The sequence below is a fragment of the Gekko japonicus genome, unplaced genomic scaffold (genome assembly GCF_001447785.1).
Source record: "Gekko japonicus isolate JY-2015 unplaced genomic scaffold, Gekko_japonicus_V1.1 scaffold86, whole genome shotgun sequence".
NCBI classification, from domain to species: domain Eukaryota; kingdom Metazoa; phylum Chordata; class Lepidosauria; order Squamata; family Gekkonidae; genus Gekko; species Gekko japonicus.
Window position 1 is genome coordinate 270,115 of NW_015172005.1, and position 19,558 is coordinate 289,672.

Genomic DNA, 19,558 nt, shown 5'->3' on the forward strand with positions numbered 1-19,558 from the left:
CTGAAATGTTCCTTTGCAGTTCTTTATATTTTTCCTTGGGCCTACAAATAGCTGTGTTGAATCGCAGAATGGGTTTGCAAAGGCTAAGTAGCCTACAACAATCCAACACAGAATTAAAGTTGTTTAAACCCAGAGAATCAAGCGTTGTGTCAGATTTTGGTCACTAAGTACAGAGTTTGCAGAACATGGTTTACCATGGAAGGTATATTGTGGAACCGAATTAAAAACAATGAATCAGAGAAGAGAGTTCAAATCAGGGCCTTGTTGGTAGGTTCCTTTATAAAGCAAGCACAGTTGTGTTTGAAAAACCAGGGACATGAAGATTCCCAGTTCTGGATTTATTTAAAAAATGTTAAAATTATGGAGTAATTTCTGTTTCAAATTTATAATAATGTAAGATAATGAATGTACTCTACAAAAAGCAAATTAGTTACTGTGGATTTTCCCATAGGCACAGTTTTTGAACAAGTTCTCTAGAATGATATATAAATGTACATTTTCCACTTTGTAGTGTTACCCTGGCATTTCTTGTCTTTTAGTGTATTTACATCTGTAACACTTGACTTATGAATGTTTTCATAATATTGTCATACTCCACAATGATTAAAAACAAAAAAAAACAACCTGTGTAGTCAGGACAAACTGTAATACCTTTGAGATCATGTAGGGAACTCCAGCAGTAGTGCAAATATGGCAGAAAATCCAAAACAATATGTTAGAAGAATATTGCTGATTGAACTATGCAGGATCAACACCCAATATTTTTCCAGGGATGTTAAACCTCTTGTAGCTGCTAAATTGGATTTACAGCTGAATGAAGTATCAGCTGCTGCAGGACAAGCCCATAAAGGCAGGATGGCTGGCCTTTTGTAGGCAGGGCTTAAAGGACGATTGATATGTTTTAGCACTTTTAGGATTATTGTGATTAAGAGGAAACCACTCTGAATGATAGGGGAAAGGGTGTAAAAATACACAGCCCACAGCTGGTGAGCAGCATGTGTTTGCTATGAGGGGAGGTCATGACTAGTTGAGCCTGCTGGTACTAGTGTTGATTGACAGAGAAGAAAACTTGATATTATGAAGCGGGGAATTGCCTTAAAAGGCCATACTTGGAAGGATTTGGGCAGCAAATTTATCAGAGTACAGTAGTGTAGTTAGAAGAGCTTTCACATATCTGTCTTACAATCAAATGAAAGCTGCATTTTTTTGAGCCTTATAATAAGGCAAAAAGAACCCAAACCTAAAGATTCATCTATCCAAGTTGGCTTTATTGTCATTGTGTTTACAGTTTTTTTCAAGTAACGGAGGTCTTTGTACAAAGCCTACTCGTTATGGTACTGTGGTAGAACAAATACTAGTTAGATGGAAATTAAGTTTGCTGAACTTGTAAACCGTTAGGCATCTGTTAATGCTGAAAAAAAATTGTATATGTGATTTATGCAAGAGACAGTTTTGCAGTAGAAAAGCTGTTTTATTTTTTTTTTATTAAACACCTGCCTTAGAAACATGAGTGTTTTGTATCTGCACTCTCTCCCTGAGCTCTTTCATTCCCTCATTTGGAATTGTAGCTCGTTCAGTTGACTGTTTTGTTTTTTTAGAGCCATTTGAATCCTTGCAAATGTGCATTTAAATGGTTGGATCTCCTTTTTTTTTTTAAGTGGGGCTGTACCTCTTTCAAAATTTGAGTTTAGCATACCACACAGGAAAGAACACAAGCTTGCCAAGTCCTGCTGAGCGTTTTTTCAAGCCTGTGAAAAGAATGAATTATTCAGCAGTAAGCATGCTTACAGCTGGCCATTTGGGAGCTTTGATGTGCGAATCAGGCGGTTGCATGAATGCCCTTATTGTCATGTTATGTGTACACAGTGTGTGAATTATTGAAAATAGTGAGGCCTGAGCCTCATCTGGTAGAGATTACAGTGCAGGCATGCTGGGTGAAGGTCTGTAATTGAAAATCCCCAGATGCTGTTTATTTGGCCTATGTCACATGACCTTCTGCCGTAAGCTTGTCTGAACAAAATGCTGCCTGGATAGGGAAGCATTGCCCAGTCCCCCACTCCACCCACTCACTAAGGGGACCCCTCTCAAAACTCACCATGGGGATGACTTAACACCTGCCTATAATATTTTTAAAGGCTTAAAATAGATTTTGCTTGTGGCTTTTAAATAGCCGGTGTTATACTTGGTGGTTGAAACGGTTTAATCAATTGTTGACTTTTATCTACAAGAGGTTTCTTGTTAGCTAATTTGGCTTTAAAATGTCCACTTTCCCCCCTCTCTGTTCAAGAGGTGTCTCTCCCTCCCTTCAACACAGGATGTGGAATTGTACTTAAGTTGTAGCACATACAGATGTCACTGAGGCTGATTTAAAATGCTTTTTGTAAAGTTGCTTGCAAGGAATAGTCATTCTGATACCACCAATCCAACTACTAGTAAAAGCTGTATTAAAAACTAACACTAAAGCAGTTGTAATAGGATCAAAAATTCTGTTTTTACTTCCCTGAATTAATTTGAAGTTATAGTTTATTTAAGGTTTTGGTGCTGAGTTTGCCCAAGGCTGTGTATCTTTCCAGAGGAAATGTAGGGCTTTCCTCAAGCATTATGAGTTAGAGGTAAGGACAGATTTTAGTGTTATGTTTTTATTAAGCAGATCTAAAAAACTTCTACAAATTTGATAACAGAACTAGAAAATTTTACCACTTCTTTTACAAACATTATACACCTAAAAGAAGGAATGTTGTTTCCTAGGTATTGGCAATATTTTTCAAAACCTGGTTTAAAGGGTATCTGTGTGGGAGGGGTGTGTGTGGGTGTGTGTGTGAAAAAAATTGCTTTATTTGCTTTATTATCCCTTTTGCTTGGATCAAATGTTAACAGCTGAACAAAGTAAACTCTTTTTATGTACTGGCTTGTTTGTCATTCCATTTGCTTGTTTGTAATATAATTCAAGTGAACACTGAAATTGAAATAAAATGTAGTACACCCAATCAAGGCACAACTCATCTACTTTCAAACCTGAGTTTGACCCCTGCACCTGTTTTTAACAGTGCCAGAAACACTCTTGGTTATGCTTATATTTCAATATTTTCTTCTTTTTTATATAATGGAGAGTTACCACACAGAGAGTGTGAAAGACTGAGCACATAACATGGTTACCTGCAGTACTGGACACAAACAGACTTGTAGGTCTCCTGTACAGCTTGGTCAGGTCATTGAGAGAACAAAAATAAGACCACAGATAGATATTCTTACCAATATTATCTCTGTGGACCAATAACAGTATCCTGATAGCAAAAAGGAGAATTTAGAAAATGTCTAAAAAGCATAAAGTTCCTTATCTCCATTTTATTCTCGCGGTGATGTGGTAGGTTAAATAGTGGTATGGTGACTGGCCCAGGGAGCTTTGTGGCAGAATACTAATTTGACCCAGGTATCTCCAGAGTTAAGAATTCTAGTGCTGTCTGTCTCTGGCAGAGGAACCACACATTATATAGCACTGTATTCCAAAATAATGCAGTTGTTACCTGTAAATCCAAAACATTTATTTGCCCAGGTGCTATCTTGCCCTGTCCATCTAGCGTAGTCGTTTTAGGGTGCTGGCGGCATGATATTCACTGTGGCCAAAGGAGCGGTCCCGCAGGGCTCAGCTGTTGAATGAGGCTTCTCACAGCTCAGTCAGATGTGAAAATGACCGAGCTGGCAGTGGCAGGCCACCAGTCATGAGAGGGCAGGATCTGACCCAGTGACCAGGATCTTTAAAGGCCGATGGGGAGATCAGCAAAGGGGGAGGAAGCTGCCTTGAGGGATACAGTGCCTGAGGAAGAGAAGAAGAAGAAGAGAGTCTAGAGAGATTGGAGGGGAACTTCTTGGCGGTTAAGGCCTTCCGAAGGCTACAAGGAAGGACAATGGAGTGAAGACAGACCTTGGGGACAAAGCAGGACAGAATGGAGAACCCATGAGGGGTGGGTTCAGCAATGTAGTGCATGCTGGAGAAGTCAATTCCTTGCTGTGAGTAGAAACTTAATAGTGTTACGCAGCCAAGGAGAGGCTTTGCCAGCATAGTGGCAGCCTCTGGTCTGAGGCTACAGTAAGCAGTGACAGTCACACTTGTCCTGGTTCTGATTTACTTGGTTCTGATTTACAAAAAATGTCCAAGCCTATTCAAGGAGTTCCTTCTAACCTTTGTGTCACTTTTCCATAGTGTCCATGACTGTCTGAGGAAAACAGTGTTGTATCTGTTTACCACTGTCTGGGCTGGGCGAGGAAATGTTCAGGATCTCACTGTTCATTCCTTCCCTAGCTGCCCTTGATCCCCACAACATAAGAGAGAAGTGCCTTGATTAACCGGGATGATTCCAAGTTTATTTAATAGATAGGATTAGAAATGAGCAAAATATCAGTTGTCAGTCTCTCATCCAATGTTCCCTCTAAGCTGTGGAGTCTTGTGAGCAAAACTTCTACTTTGTGAGCTACTGGCTTTAAAGTTGTGAGCAAGCGATTTAGCTACTGCATAAATTAGTTTGCTCTGGAGCCCTTTTTCCTGAGCTGAGACAAAAATGTGTGAGCCAGAGGCTAAAAAACTGTGAGCTAGCTCACACTAACTCAGCTTAGAGGGAACACTGCTCTCATCCTCTGGGCACAGTATCAGTTTAGCAGCCCACAAAGTGTAATACTTGATTTACTTGTACTGATAGATGTACTCTTGTTTTCTTTTTTGATCCAGAGGATTGAGGAAGGAGGGCTGCACATCTTTGTTTTTTCTCTCTTGCTTTCACATTGGAGTTAAAAGAATTAAAAGATAACCTTTTCTCCCTCTCCCGTAATTCTAGAATTTGGGAGTACCCAATAAAAGTTGATGGGCAAAAGATTCAGGACAGACAAAATGTCTGTATTCAACAGATTAATAAATCGTGGAAATCACAATTTGAGTGGATGTAGTGATGGTTACAAACAGATGGGTTTTTAAAGGGGATCAGACAGATTCATGGAGGGGTAGGTCCATCAGTGACTGCTAGCTATAGTGAATAAGGAATCCTCCATGTACTGAGACAGTAAACTTCTGAATATCAATGTTAATAGGCATCATCAGGGAAGATCTTGGCTGCCCTATTTGTGGGACCTCCAGGCCAACTGGTTGATCACTGTGTGAAACAGCATGCTGGACCACTGGTCTTACATATTGCCATTTTAGTTTTGAAAAGTAGTGCCATTGTCAACAGTCAGATTGTATTGACTTCACAACATGCTGCTTAATTTTGGAAATGCGCATGTAGATGACTTGTCAGTTGGTTTGGTCTCTGATGTGCCGTTAAACTTATTTAAAGTATTTTCCTTGCGGTCATATTCTGCATGCTAGTTTCTTTGTGTTACTTAATCTGAAATTCAGGTTTTGGGAAAAGAACTAAAATATGTGAGATTTGAGATTACAGAGGACATTTGGTCAGGATTTCTACATCATGCATTTTTAACGTTCTTTCTCAATTGCTGCTTTGGCTTTCATTGTAAGTTCTTATTGTTTCAGGTAGGAATGAACTGATAGCCAGATACATCAAACTTAGAACAGGAAAGACACGGACCAGGAAACAGGTAAGAGAGTCCTTCAGAAGGAAAAACCATGCATGTCAGTGAATGACACAATAGAAGTTCTGGCTGTAGTGGCTGAGTTTACTTCTGCTCTGGTTAGATATTGCATTGTCTTTTCAGTGTTTCAGGTTTGCTTTAAAATGCTGCTGTTTGTGCTATTCATCACTGCAGTGACAGTTTATTTGGCACACCCATACAATTGAAACTGTAAGCTCCTGTGTGGAAAAGTAGCCCAGAAACATTTCAGAATAAATTAATTAGAGTGTTTTTTTGTAAAGAAACTACTCTTTGATCAAACCTGTTGTCTGAAATGTGCTCAGAACTGAGAACATTGCTGTACAAGTATTATTATGGGCTCATCTCTTGATTAAAGAAACATGTTTTAAGATAACTTTCTGAAGAATAAATTAGCTTCCTGGTCATGAGGAAGTGTTAGAATTTTCATTATACCTTCTTAATGAGTTCTTGCTCTGTCACTTTATGAAGCTGAGATTGATTTAAACATCCAGAGTTTTAAATTGTAATTGTTTGGAATTTGGGTGTTTGTGTATGTTTTTAAAATTGAAGAACGACATACCGTGTTTTGTGAATTCTTCTAAATTTGCTGAATGAAAGAAAGCCCTGTAAGTCAGACCTTACTCTAAAAACACTGCATGGAAAATCCTGACATGCATTACAACCTGAAAAAAAAATAGAGGAATACAGGGGTGTAGACGTGCCAATTTCCCAGGAGGGGGGCGGCTGGGGCTGGGCCAGAGGTGTTGCTATGCTAGGTCCTTAAAAGAATTGAGGCCCAGTGACATCATAGGGAGGAGCCAGTGATCTCACAGGCCATTGTCGCTATCTATGGAGGCGGAGCCATGTGGGATTTATGAAGGGGCTCCCCAGAAATTTAGGGGGGGGCTGGGAACCCATGGGAACCCCCTGCCCATGATGCCCCTGGGCTGGGCTAAACTCAGGAAAAGGTGGGAGTTGGCCTATGGTTATAGTGGTATCTCGGCGGTCTCCTACTGTGTCCTTTTTTTAAGATTCACTTTTGGAATAGTCACTTTAAGATCTGCAAGTATACATACCATGTGCATATGACAAACAAATGGTCACAAATCTGACAGTAAAGAAGGCAACACAGAAAAGCCTGTAGGGGAACGTTTTAAAAGTTTTCCTGGACGTTCATTTTCAGGAGTCTTGCTTCTGCCTTATTCATAAGGGTGACTGGTTGCCCGGCGAGGCTTAGTCCACCCCTGGAAAAATTCGGGGGAGGCCCAGCCCCCCGAGGGGGCCCCCCCCATAGTTTATACCTATGGAGGAATGGTTAAGAAGAAGGAATGGCTTAGAATTGTCTGGGCATCACTTAGACTAATAACAGCCATGTTGGTCTAATAATTCCATTATCAGAGTGAGTTCACTGAATCTATTTTTATGAGCTTCCCCTTTGCCCAGATGCCCACTGTACTCCCTCCCCTCACAAAACCATCATTGAGAGTTGGGAGAAATTTTTTTTCACCAGAATGTTGAGGATTTTTTTTGTATCCTTACACGAATGACCCTGTATCCTGTGATCACTGCCATAAATTGTTTTCATGTCTCTTAACGAGTTTAGAATCTTTTATTTTCAAGCAATCTTTGTAGTCTTAAAGTCTCTGTAATAATTTCCATCATTTTCACTCATATTTTTTAACTATTACAGGATTGCTTTAAACTGTTATATAACTGTATTCAAAATACCTGATGCTTTCAAAGGTATTTTAGCTTCCTGATCAAGTGTATTTGTGCAGTCATGATACTAGGTACACACATCGGTGGTATAGCAGCTGAATTTTTGCTGCAACACTGATTATTTTGTACTTATGGTTCCCATGATTCAGGGCTTTTGAAAATCTTCTCCATTCAAATTCAGTCACTTGGTTGTTCTGAAAAAAGTACCATGCAGCAATTTCCTGACATGTTCATAGAGCTAATTTAATGTTTGAATTGAATAAGGTTGCTGCATAGGTTTGCAGTATTCAAAGACCGTTTCAAAAGGCTTGTGATGGAAAGAGAGCGTTTTATTGGACCTTGCTGATTATAGGAAATCTGGTCAAAAGATTTCTGTATGGAACATCCCTAATTTTCCTCTGATTGATGCTTATATTTCACCCATATGCTGAGAAACACACTTTTACAATGATTGCTAAAGAACTCTGAAGTTCCATCCCTGTTGGACTCTGTTATTGGCAGGGGTGGAAATTTTTCTGCAGTAGGGCCATTAGGACCCACTATTTTCAGAAAAGTCAGGACCCACTTCAGAAATAACACATGCTCTGCAGAAGAGGGAGAGGAAGTGTTTTTGCTCCCTTCTGATGCCAAATGACCTCCCAGTATAACAAGGGATGGTTTGACAAGATAACTTTGCTATATCACACAACTTTTGAGATAAGATGCAGAAGGTGCAAAGGTCTGTGTTTTCGTGTTGAGTCAGCAAAAACACTGCCCACAACAGTGTCAGGACACCATGAAGCATGCACATGGGAAGCCACCCATCCTAAATTCTTTATGGAATGAATTGTGGACACCAGGGCTCTAGTCGGGGGGGAGCTCTCAGGTACGGAGCTCCGGAAGAGAACCTCTAGGGGGCGGGGCGGTCACGTGGTGAAGCCCCGCCCCCTTCTTTACCCCGCCCTCTGCTTCGATCCTCATTCCGTTTGGGAATGAGGATGAAGCAGGAGGGTAAGTAGCCGGGCCTTCTGACACACTTCCGGTGATGTCAGGGGGTGTGGCCTTCTGTCACTTCCGGTGATGTCAGGGGGCGTGGCATATGCAAATAAGTTATGCTAATGAGTTATGCTAATGAGCTCCGGCAGCTCTTTTTCTACAACAAGACCCCTGGTGGACACCATTTCAGCTTCCTCAATCCAGTCTTGAGCTTTGGAGGAGCAGAATGATGTTGTATCACTTTCCACTAAAAGGTATCCTTACACTTACACTGTCCTTTTGCATGTTAAACTCCAGCTTCCTCATGTATAGATGTCATGTATTTTATATTAGTGTGTTAGGATAAGAGATGAAGTTCCTGTACAGGCATGCTGTGTCTGTTTTGTGGCACCGTGAAAAGTAATGCCAGTTCAGCAAAAAGAGTGTGCGTGTGGGGGGAGAAATGGCCCTGTGCCAGTGGCTCATACTCAGCCATTTATGTTTTGTTGGTAAAGTTCTTTGTTTGGAAGAAACCAAAGTACAATAGATGTTAAGAATGCGAGAAACTGAATGAATCAGGATAAAACAGTAGACTAGTAGCCCAATCCAAAAGCACACCTTAGATTATGCTTCTGGCTATAATCAGAATATGTTCTGGTCAGTGTTCCTTCTAAGGCTGAGTTAGTGTGAGCTAGCTCACAGTTTCTTAGCTTCTGGCTCACACGTTTTTCTCTCAGCTCAGGAAGGAGGGCTCCAGATTAAACTGATTTATGCAGTAGCCACATCGCCCGCTCACAACTTTTAATGCCAGTAGCTCGCAAAGTGGAATTTTTGCTCACAAGACTTCACAGCTTAGAGGGAACATTGGTTCTGGTCATCAGATTTTTACCCTTAGTCCAGTTTACTTTTAGCTATGATTTTGTATGACTGGTGGTAACAACAAAACTCAGTCTTTGCAAGTGTGATTGATTGGTCAAGTTTTCTTATAATGGTAGTTCTTGGGAATCAGAATTTTACTTTCACACACACTTTTTGTATTTATTACTTCTATATCTAGGAATGATTGCCATGATGTTCCTGAAAACAGTAGTATGGGCAGCACTGTGAAAATGTTTAGAGGATCTTTAGGATCTTTTTACAAGTGACACAAGCTACATCGTGTTTCAGTTCTTCAAGTCCATGGAGAGGAAACGGATTTTTTTCTAGGACACACACTAAGATTAAAAATTATTTCATATCATTTCTATCTCCTGCTAACAACTTTCAAAAGTGATTTATTGGAGAGATGCCCTTATTCTCCCCACCCCTGAAATAGAGGCTCACTCTCAGGTGGGGGGGGGGATCAGTCAATCATAAGCTTTATTGCATTATTTCACAGCCTTAGCAATTAACACTTTATCTATCCAAGTGTGAAATTCCGATCCTTTTATATGCTGATGATGCAGTGATAATGTCCAGATTGGTAGTGGGACTCCACAAACTGATTTTAAAAATTGAGTATTACTGTACCTGCAAATGCTTGCCTATTAATGTAGCGAAATCGAAGGTCATAGTATTTAGTTAAAGGAAAAGGGGGGAAATCTTCAGAAGCTTTATAGCAGGCCAGTCTATGGAACAGGTTAATCAGTTTAAATACCTGGGAATCCATTTTGAAGCATCTCTTGCATGGAAAACACACTTGGATATGGTGAGGAATGCAGTCTTTTTTTTAGTTCAGCTGTTGCCCACTTTAATCCGCAGTAGAAAAGGGGGAAAAATCAAAGTGCTGAAAAAAACTTTTTAATGTTATTCTTTCTTGATCCCAACACGTTTCACCTGTAGCTTCTTCAGGGGAACTTTCATAACACAAGCTTCCAATCATACCTTGAGCAATCATGCTGAGGAAGCTATAGGTGAAACATGTTGGGATCAAGAAAGAATAACAATAAAAAGTTTCTTTCAACACCTTGATTTTTCTTTTCTTCTTCTGCTGCTGGTGTGGCCCTGACTTCTTTTTCACTTTAATTGGCAGCCACTGGTATATCCTTCATTGTATTTGGGGTTTTTTAGAGGTGCAACTCCCTTTGCTTTTATTTTTAAAAGGGTTAAAGTCAAAGTATTATTGTGCAGGTTGCACTCAAGAATCAGGCAAGATTCCAGGGACTCCTGAAATCCACAGGAACTCTGGTGCACAGACGAAGTTCCCACATACCCAAGCAGTGCACATATACTGTGACTTTCCCCACAAGTTGAATTGAGTTTAACTACTCGGTTATGTTACATCTGTTAATTTTCTTTCTTAAAAACTGGATGCATATTTATTTTTGGAGCTCTGTTCTGCATTATGAACACACACTATTACAAGAAGTATGGAAGCAGTCTAGTGGAATGGTTGTATTTCTCAAAAGAGCGTTACTAGAAGTGTGAGCCTTCCTGTATGATTTCATTATATCAGTTGTTTTCATATGACCTGTGTAATTATATAGTGAGTGCTTACTTTTGTGTAATTTGCAATAGTGTGTTAGTCTTCAGCTATCTATGTTTCAGACTTGGACAGGGGACTTTTGAGTTGAATCTCCACTGTGCAATAAAGATATCAGGATGCTCTGGGGTCAGCTGCACTCTTTCTCACCCTAACCTATGTTCAGCATTGTTGTAAAGTTGAGATACTCCCTTTGTATGCCACTGAAGAGATGGCAGGGTATGAATATGATAAAATGAAATGTAATGATCATTTTCTTTAATTGTGGTGCTGCATAATTATTTGACTGTGTTGGCTTTTTGAAGTAACTTTCTCCCCTTTTTTTCTTTGGTATGTTGTGAAATAATATTATATACACAGTGCAGCCAAAAGACACACGCACAGACACCCTCCCCCTAGTTTATGAGAACATTTTCAGTGTTCTTTCACATACTGTGCAGAAACATGTGTTACTTCATCAGTTACAGTAGAGCTACTGACAAAAGTCAACAATGTGACTTGGGCCAAATATATTTGTTATAATTTCATGTATTGTTGCTCGATATAATAAATCCTCTTTTGTTCAGTTCTGGAAAAACTATGACATGCCTTTATTGAAAAGACAGTAGTCATTCCCCCCATTAAAAAAAGGTGTAAGAAGAGAGCACATCATCCTTGTCTAACTCCAGGCAGAACACCAGTTTCACTCTGATAGGAACAAAAATTGAGCAGTTTAATTGTATTTCTTCACAATCAGGTCACTGCAGTGATGATTGTCAACTTCTGTGCTAAATGGCTGGGGATGTGGTCTTTTAACAGCAAAGCGTACTGAAGGTGCAAATAACTTGCTCTCCTAAACTTTTATTTTATTTTTTTAAACTAAGAGATACTTTGTATTTGATTTTTGTGTGTTTCTTTTGTGTTTTTCTTTTTTTTTTGTTCTCTTTTCTTTTTTTTATTTTATAACTCTGAACAATGTAGGTGTCTAGTCACATACAGGTCTTAGCCAGGAAGAAAGTTCGAGAAATTCAAGCCGCCATTAAGGTATGTTTGGCTCGCCCAGTTGTAGGGGGCTTTTCATCTCCATGGTTACAGGCTTTTCCTTTGTTTCCCTCCCTTCCCCTACCCTGCAGGTGTCTAGTCACATTCAGGTTCTTGCCAGAAGGAAATCTCGTGATTTTCATTCCAAGCTAAAGGTATGCGCTTTTCTGCTTTTGGGCTTGTGGTTGCTATGCATTTCACTTCCTGTTTTCCCTGGTGATTGGTGGATGCCTGGTGCTGTGATGCTTGTAACCTAGTTTCCTTGCATGTGGTAGCTGTTTACATTTCTTATCTCTGTCTCTCTGTCATTCTCTCTGATTTCTGCACTAGCGTCTGTATTAAAAATATTTTAACACCTTTGAAAATGTTACTTGCTATGTACATACATAATAGAAAGTCATGCGGTTCTTTTATTTTAAAACTTAGCTTTTTAAAATAATACTGTTTAATATGTGGTCGCTAGGAGGAAAATTTGGTGTGTTGTGTACAGGAGCACACACGGAGTTCCAGTAAATGGAATTTAGATATAATTTTCCTATTTAGATTTTTTTAACACTTAAGAATTTAAAAAAAAAATCTGATAAAGCATTAGATTTCGGCCTATTGCCTCCTACTTTAAAAATGCTTGTCTGTGATTTCCACAGTCCTCCTAATACCATTTTAACAAATCTACTTTTTATGAATCACTCGCCACACCCCATTCAACTATTTACTCTGAGTGAAGCACTTCTAAGGCCCTTTGGCTTCCATAGTATCTGGGCACATGTAATCAATGGAGTAAAAGTGCTTCACTTTGACTGAGTTATTTTATCTTGGCAGTATCTTAAATAACTCGTTTTGAGGAAGTTATTCATTGCCTCTTTTAAAAAAGAACTTACAGCTCTCTTTTTCCTTCCACATTTTCTGAGGACACAGATATTTATAAACATAAGCAAGCATCAGTAGCAAATACTGGGTTTTTTTAAAAATTTTAATCACATAAAATGAAATGCAATGAAGTTAGATTTTTTTTTCTTTTTAAAAAAAATCCTGGTAAAACCCTAGCAACATGGATATCACCTAAAATATTTTTGCCCAGTACTTTTTAAAAATAGAATATGACAAAAAGTATATTTTTTGAACTGACTTGAAAGCATAACATTGTAAAAAGTGATTGCACGTAGTAAACACTCTGGATGCTGTTTGCCACAATCCCGGAACTGCAGTATGTAAATAACAGGCTGGCTTTGTCACTGTCCTACTTGTCAGGAGCTTTTGGTTTTCAATATGCTGTGGGCAGCATGCTGGCAAGCTTGTATGGCTGTTGGTGGCTGGCTTTCGAGCGGCACTGGCTGAGCAGATGGGCTAGGGGAAGAAGAACTAAGACAACTTAAGCATACTGCTTTTTAACCCAGGGTGCAACAATACAGAAGGCTGTAGCATTTCAGACTAAAACCATCCAATCCTGATGGCTAAATGAGGCACCTGAGCTCATGTTAGAAACCAAGGCAATCTACTGACTCTATGCATTTGCCTGTATGAATGCTGGGCACCTGCAGCCTCCTTTGTGGAAATACATTCCTGAATTTGTTAGCAGGGACTACTTCCATAGATTTCTCTCAAATGGCTTCTTCTTTGGTTCTCAGGGTTAAACTGTTGAATTTTGTCATTCTGTTGAATGGGGAAATGCGTTGGAATATTTCCGACTTGCACCTAAAATCTTTGAAAGGTACCCCTTTTAAAACAATAATGCTCTTATTGCTGCACTTTATTGCTGCACTTTATTGAAAATGAAGGTTTCTGCAGAGCAAAGCAGCAAAGGTAATGCCAGTGACACCTGCAAATTCCCTTTCCTAGTGGGCATTTGGGTATGTTTATAGCAAATTGAGTTTAGCATCTGTTTTCTACTGGATATGTTTGGCTCTAAGGAATTTGCTTAAGGAATCTGCTGGATGCAACTGTCTGAATAATAATTTCCACCACTCCCATAATTTTGGTGTGTACATCAGCGCAAGGGACAAGCTGCAGCATTGTAATGTGTTTGTGTGACAAGGTACCAGTGCAAATTAGTCAGTGGTTCAAGAACCATCAGTCTTGCTCTCTATTCTCCCAGTCAATATGAAGGGAAAAACAACTATACAACTGTCCCAGGAGCTGTTTTCATAGGCAAGGACAGAGAGTAAAAACATCTGCACAAGGCTTGATCTGCAAAGTAGAAAGAAAAGGGAGATGGTACTTGGCCTCCAGAGCTGTACTCAAGTTAAATTTTGGAGTGAGTCCAAGGCTTGCATATTCCTCTCTTTCTATTTTGCATCTGTGATGAAAAGTACAATTAAATTGAGAGATGTCCCGCATTTATCTGAGTCAGGATTATCCTGACTCCCATGGGATAGAGCCTGGAGTTGTCTGCGTTGAAATAAAAGCAGGATCTGTCATATTGTGGATGTGTTGCACCCATAGTGAACAGAGCAAGATGAGCTGGAGAGGTCATGTATTTGCTGAGACATGCTCCTGGACCCAACACAAGGTCAATTCTGGCCCAATTCTCCATTCTTCCTATGGGTTGGGAAGGAAGAAGAAATGCAAATTAATACTTAATTGCAACTGCCTCCCTACATACAATGTGCTTTATGTTGACTGTTACATTGGTAAGAAATAGCTGAGAGCATGCTCCTGATCTGCCTACTCCAGGAGAAATACTGGATACATTTACTCCTGTATTACTGCTGAGGATCCACACATATTTGGATATTGTGCTATTGTAATAATTCATCTACTGGATAATTCTGTCTGGACAAGAAAATTCAGGAAGAGAACTATTGTTGTTGTTCAGTTATACAGTTGAGTCCGGCTCTTCGGGACCCCATGGACCACATCACGCTGGCCCTCTTGTCTTCTGTCGTCCTCCAGAGTTTGCTTAATTTCATGTTCATTGCATCGATAATGCTGTCTAGCCATCTCATCCTTTGCCATCCCCTTCTTATTTTTCCTTCAATCTTTCCCAGCATCAGGGTCTTCTCCAGTGAGAACTATTACAACAGTGCAACATCCAGTGATATGTAGATACTACCCTGGTTCTACTGAGCGGTGCTCTCCTCCTCCTGATTTTTTTTGGAACACATCAGGCAAAAATTATTTTGTAATAGCAAAGAAGAAAAAGGAGGGTTTAAGGGCTTTCTGTGCATCTGCAACATCAGATGACGAGTTTGACTTCCCTCCTCCGGCTTCTTCAGCACCAAGGGACTATCAGATAAAAGATGAAGTACAGGACAATAAAGCAAAATACTATTTGTTTAGTCCATGGATTTTAAAGTAAGGAGTAGCCAGCGTCCTAATGTAGCCTAGCCTGCTCCATAGCATGTGCCATTGAATTTTCTCAGTGTCACCAGCTTGTCCTTGATTGAAGTGCATTTTCTGAAAAGGCCAAAAGGTTTAATTTGAAGACTTGTGAGTGACAAAGGATCAGACTCCTCACTTTGTAGTGTGTTCTACTCATTAATTATCTTCTATCTTAGAATGCCATATATACGTTCTCCCAGGATTGTCTGGCTTCACCTCCTGATAACTGGTTTTATGGTGCCTCAGCTAGTTTAGAGAACTGTTTATTCAACAATTCTTCCTCTCCAGTGTTTCATACTCCCCATCAGTGTACAGTCACTGTTGTTGTTCCTTCTGGTCCATTAGCGTTATCTGTGTATGTATAACATCATTCTTGCCACATAAGGCAGCAGCAGGCAAATATGTGTAGATTGTTAAGTGAATATTAGGCGTTTGGCACCTGGCTGTTTCGAGTTCAGGTCCCAGTGGCTAGGCAGGGTGCCCGTGGTCTGAAACAGAAGGGGATAAGGAGGAATGGGTGACTGTAACATGAGTGGGTGCTGCAGTTCTACAATTAAAGGGGCATGGCAGAATAAAATAAATCTAGAACAGTAAGGGAACTGGCTAGGAGTTCGGCAATATTGTGTAGTAGTTAGAGTGTCAGACTAGAACTGTAGAAACCCAGGTTGAAATATCCATTCTGCTGTGAAACTCACCGAGGGGCCTTGGTCAAGTTGTACAATCTCAGCCTAACCTGCCTCAAACAATTATTATGAGGGCAATGTGGAGGATGGGAGAACTGAGGAGGTTGCTTGAGCACCTTGTAGGAAGTGCTGATTTTAAAGGGGGGGGGCAGCATTTAAACAGTCTGATAACCAGCATGGTGTAGTGGTTAAAGTGTCAAGACAATGATCTGGGAAACACAGGTTCGAATCTCTGCTCTGGATTAGGGATGCCAGCCTCCAGGTGGGAGGGACCTGGGGATCTCCCGGAATTACTGTTCATCTCCAGACTACAGAGATCAGTTCCCCTGGAGAAAATGGATGCTTTGCACAGTGGACTCTAAGGCATTGTACCCCACTGAGGTCCCTGTCCTCCCCTCCAAATCTCCAGGAGTTTTTCAACCTAAATCTGACCATTCTAACCCCCCCATTCCCTGCCAGTGGCCAAGGTGGGGGGGGGAGGGCCTGGCAACTCTATCTGCCACGGAAGCTTGCTAAGTGATCTTGGTCAAGTCACACATTCTGAGCCTAACCTAACTCACAGGATTATTGTGAAGAGGAAATAGAGAGGGGGGGTGTTTTAAGCTTCCTTGGATCTTTGCAGGAAAGTAAAGAGTGTAAAAAGTATAAATGAAGTAAATAAATAAATGATAACACAAAGGATGGCCTACAGCAGGCCACGTGCTCCCCACCAATCAACCGAAAAAAAAGTATAAATGGAGTAAATAAATAAATGATAACACAAAGGACGGCCTACAGCAGGCCACGTGCTCCCCACCGATCAACTGAAGCCCTTGAGATCTGCAGGAGGGGAGGGAGAGGCATGGCCGTGGCTTGGGGGTGTTGCTTCCCCAGCTGGCCAGTGGATTGGAACCCCTAGAAGCAGGGGAACCCCTGCCCTACTGACCTTGGCATGTCTACGTTCTGTAAAGATCTTCAGTCAAGAGGGAGGTGTAGCACCACCAACAGCAGGCTAAGTTACATAGCAGCACTTTCTTTCAGAAACCCCGTTGTTACTGCCACTGCCAGTTCAGTGCAAAAGCCGTGGGTCTGGTATGGTGGACACACCCCCTTGTACTATGCAAGCGGGCATTTTCTGACTTTAAAAAACCCCAGTAATTGACATACCAATATACCTTTATATTGATATACCATTTGCTGATTTTTTTTTTTTTAAAAACCCTTCAAAAAGCCACCTGGCAGCACACAGTGAAAGAAATGGCAGCTGCAGAGATGAGGCAGAGAAAATCCAGACCTTCCTGCCTATATGGCAGCCATCCCGACTTTGTTACAATCTTTCTCAAAATGTCACAGCAAAGCAGGTTTGGGAAAGACTGCAGAAAAGTCAAGGAAAACCAGTCTGGTACGCGGAATCCCAGTGATTCTGTGGGAAACGGGGGGGGGGACGGGACACCATCCCAAAAGCACAGGACCTGTGGCAAGTCACCAATATAGAAGAGACTTCTGAGAGTATAAGTGATTTTTTAAAAAAATAAAAGAGATAGTGTTTATACATTAAATTATTCTTTTGGAGCACTAGCTTGTCTTTTGCCTCTTTTCCTGCATATAACTTGTCTATCCTATGATACAAAGTAGGTGGGAATATGGCCTGACCATTTATATCCTATTTAAAAACATTTCTACAAATATGCATACGAAGAAGGTATCTCCGATGATACGTTATATAAAAATTCTGGTACGCCGTGCTGGAGGTCATCACAAATTTAGGCCTCAGTGCGTAATATTGGGAACATACACTTCTTACGTTGTGGGAAACTCCTCTGTAATCTTCCGTTAATAGATCTTAAGATAATTTTTAATGTATTCTAATTTGGGGTAGTAAATATTCCCATAAATGACTGAAGTTTCTTGAAGACTATTGATAATTTAGATGCCTGGCTTAGAATAGTTGCTGCTGCTTATCTCTCAGGTAGGAAATGATGTAACACCTCTTGTGCTGATGTACTATTATGCTTTCCTTATTCAAAACCGCTGAACAATTTTATACTGGAGGGAGCAAGAGAGATACCTCCCTTTAAATGCACAAGGAGGTATTTTTAAATGGCTAAATCTTTGTTTTTTGATTTCCAGTATTCATTAGCATATGAGGGAAGCAAAAAAATAATAATTAAATGTCCACAGTTCACATGTATGCCATGCTTTAAAATCCATTAGTGTACATTCCATGCCATCTCCAAGTAAAAAGAAAAGACTGTTGACAAGATAGTAGAGATAGCTCTATACAGTGGGGTTTTTAAAATATATATATATATATATATATTTATATCAATGAACAATGGTAAAAGCCTTGAAAAATTCCCTTCAGCGTGAATGCAGTCTTCTGCATTTTGAAATACAATAAGATGGATTAATTGCTGCTCATTAGGCAGCAAGTTGGGACTGCTTTGAATGTGCATTCTCTTTTTAGCATTAGCTATTGCCTGTCTGAAATAGCCAGCTTTTGTATGTGCCACTGTCTTCTCTGATAATAAGCAAATTGGAGATCATGGCTACAGTTATTAAAGTGTCTTTTGTCCAAAACAATTGTATACTTCTATGGGTTTGTTTACCTTTTTTCCCAGCTAGAGAAAATAATTGCAAAGGTTATTCAAATCAATACAATATGTGAGCAGAAATAAGCTTTGCAAAATTAGTTATTAGAAAAGTATTTTATGTTCTTCTTGACTTACTATAAAAGTAGAATTCATTTGAAGAGTAAATTGCACTTTCTTTGGCTTTGAATCATTTCTTTAAAAGTTACGTCTTCTCGGGTACATCTGTGGGTTTTAATGGAAAATATATATTACTTCAGGACTTACACATTTGTTAAAAATGGTATCGTCTCTTTTTTAAAATTATACCCAGATATATTTTCAAAGGTTTTCTACTGAGCATGCCTTTTAACTCCCTAGGATACAAAGTCATTTTCATTAGAACTAGCTTGGGCTGACTGAATTATTTCACAGTATATGTTGGTTTTAAACAGATGATGTCTGAAAGTCCCTAATTTGCTTGCCACATAAAACTCAATTCAATCTGCTTTAGTACCATTTGTTTAAAAGGTATGACTGTCAGTAATTGTTTTCACCTCATGTGGCAGTTTTTTTCAAAGCTAGAGGGCAAACATGGAAACCCAGAGATCTGATTCATTAAAAGATAAGTTTGTTTACAGTCGATTTTAATATAGCCCATATAGCCAAATGCTCTCAAATGACTAGCAATTTAAAAACATTTGGAATCATTTTATTTATTTATTTATTTTTATTTATCCTTAGATTTGTATCCCACCCTACCCCAAAGTCTCAGGGTGGCTAACAAGGGCACAAAGTGCCAGGAATAAAACAAGAAAAACACATAATATAAAACAGTAAAATACAGTAACAAAATCACAGTGCTCCATTTGTCACAAGATGGGGTTGATCTTAAACCCAACAGTAACTTTCCCGAAATCTATCATCCTTTTCCTCCCAGGGGCACCTCGCACCCCCAAAGGGGCCAGATAGTCATGGTGATGGTGCGACGGTACATAGATGGCAATGATGGAGTAGTAGTGGCAGCGGCTCCTACTCGAAAGCCTGGCGGAAGAGCTCCGTCTTGCAGGCCCTGCGGAACTGAGAAAGATCCCACAGGGCCCGGATCTCCTCCGGGAGCTCCTTCCACCAGGTAGGAGCCGCCACCGAAAATGCCCTGGCTCTGGTCACCACAAATTTAATATCCCTGGGGCCTGGAATTTCCAGGAGATGATGACTCCCCGACCGTAGTGCCCTTGGGGGAACATATGGAGAAAGGCGGTCCCTCAGGTAGG

General features: G+C 40.2%; 1 protein-coding gene across 1 annotated transcript in view; it reads left to right on the forward strand.

Annotated features, from left to right (window-relative positions):
• LOC107117953 (transcriptional enhancer factor TEF-1) overlaps positions 1-19,558 on the forward strand; it is a 270,762-nt gene that overhangs the window by 189,672 nt on the left and 61,532 nt on the right. Inside the window, exons 4-5 of the mRNA XM_015420152.1 lie at positions 5,522-5,586; positions 11,675-11,737. Coding sequence (XP_015275638.1) covers positions 5,522-5,586; positions 11,675-11,737 — 128 coding nt within the window. The remainder of the gene's footprint in view (positions 1-5,521; positions 5,587-11,674; positions 11,738-19,558) is intronic.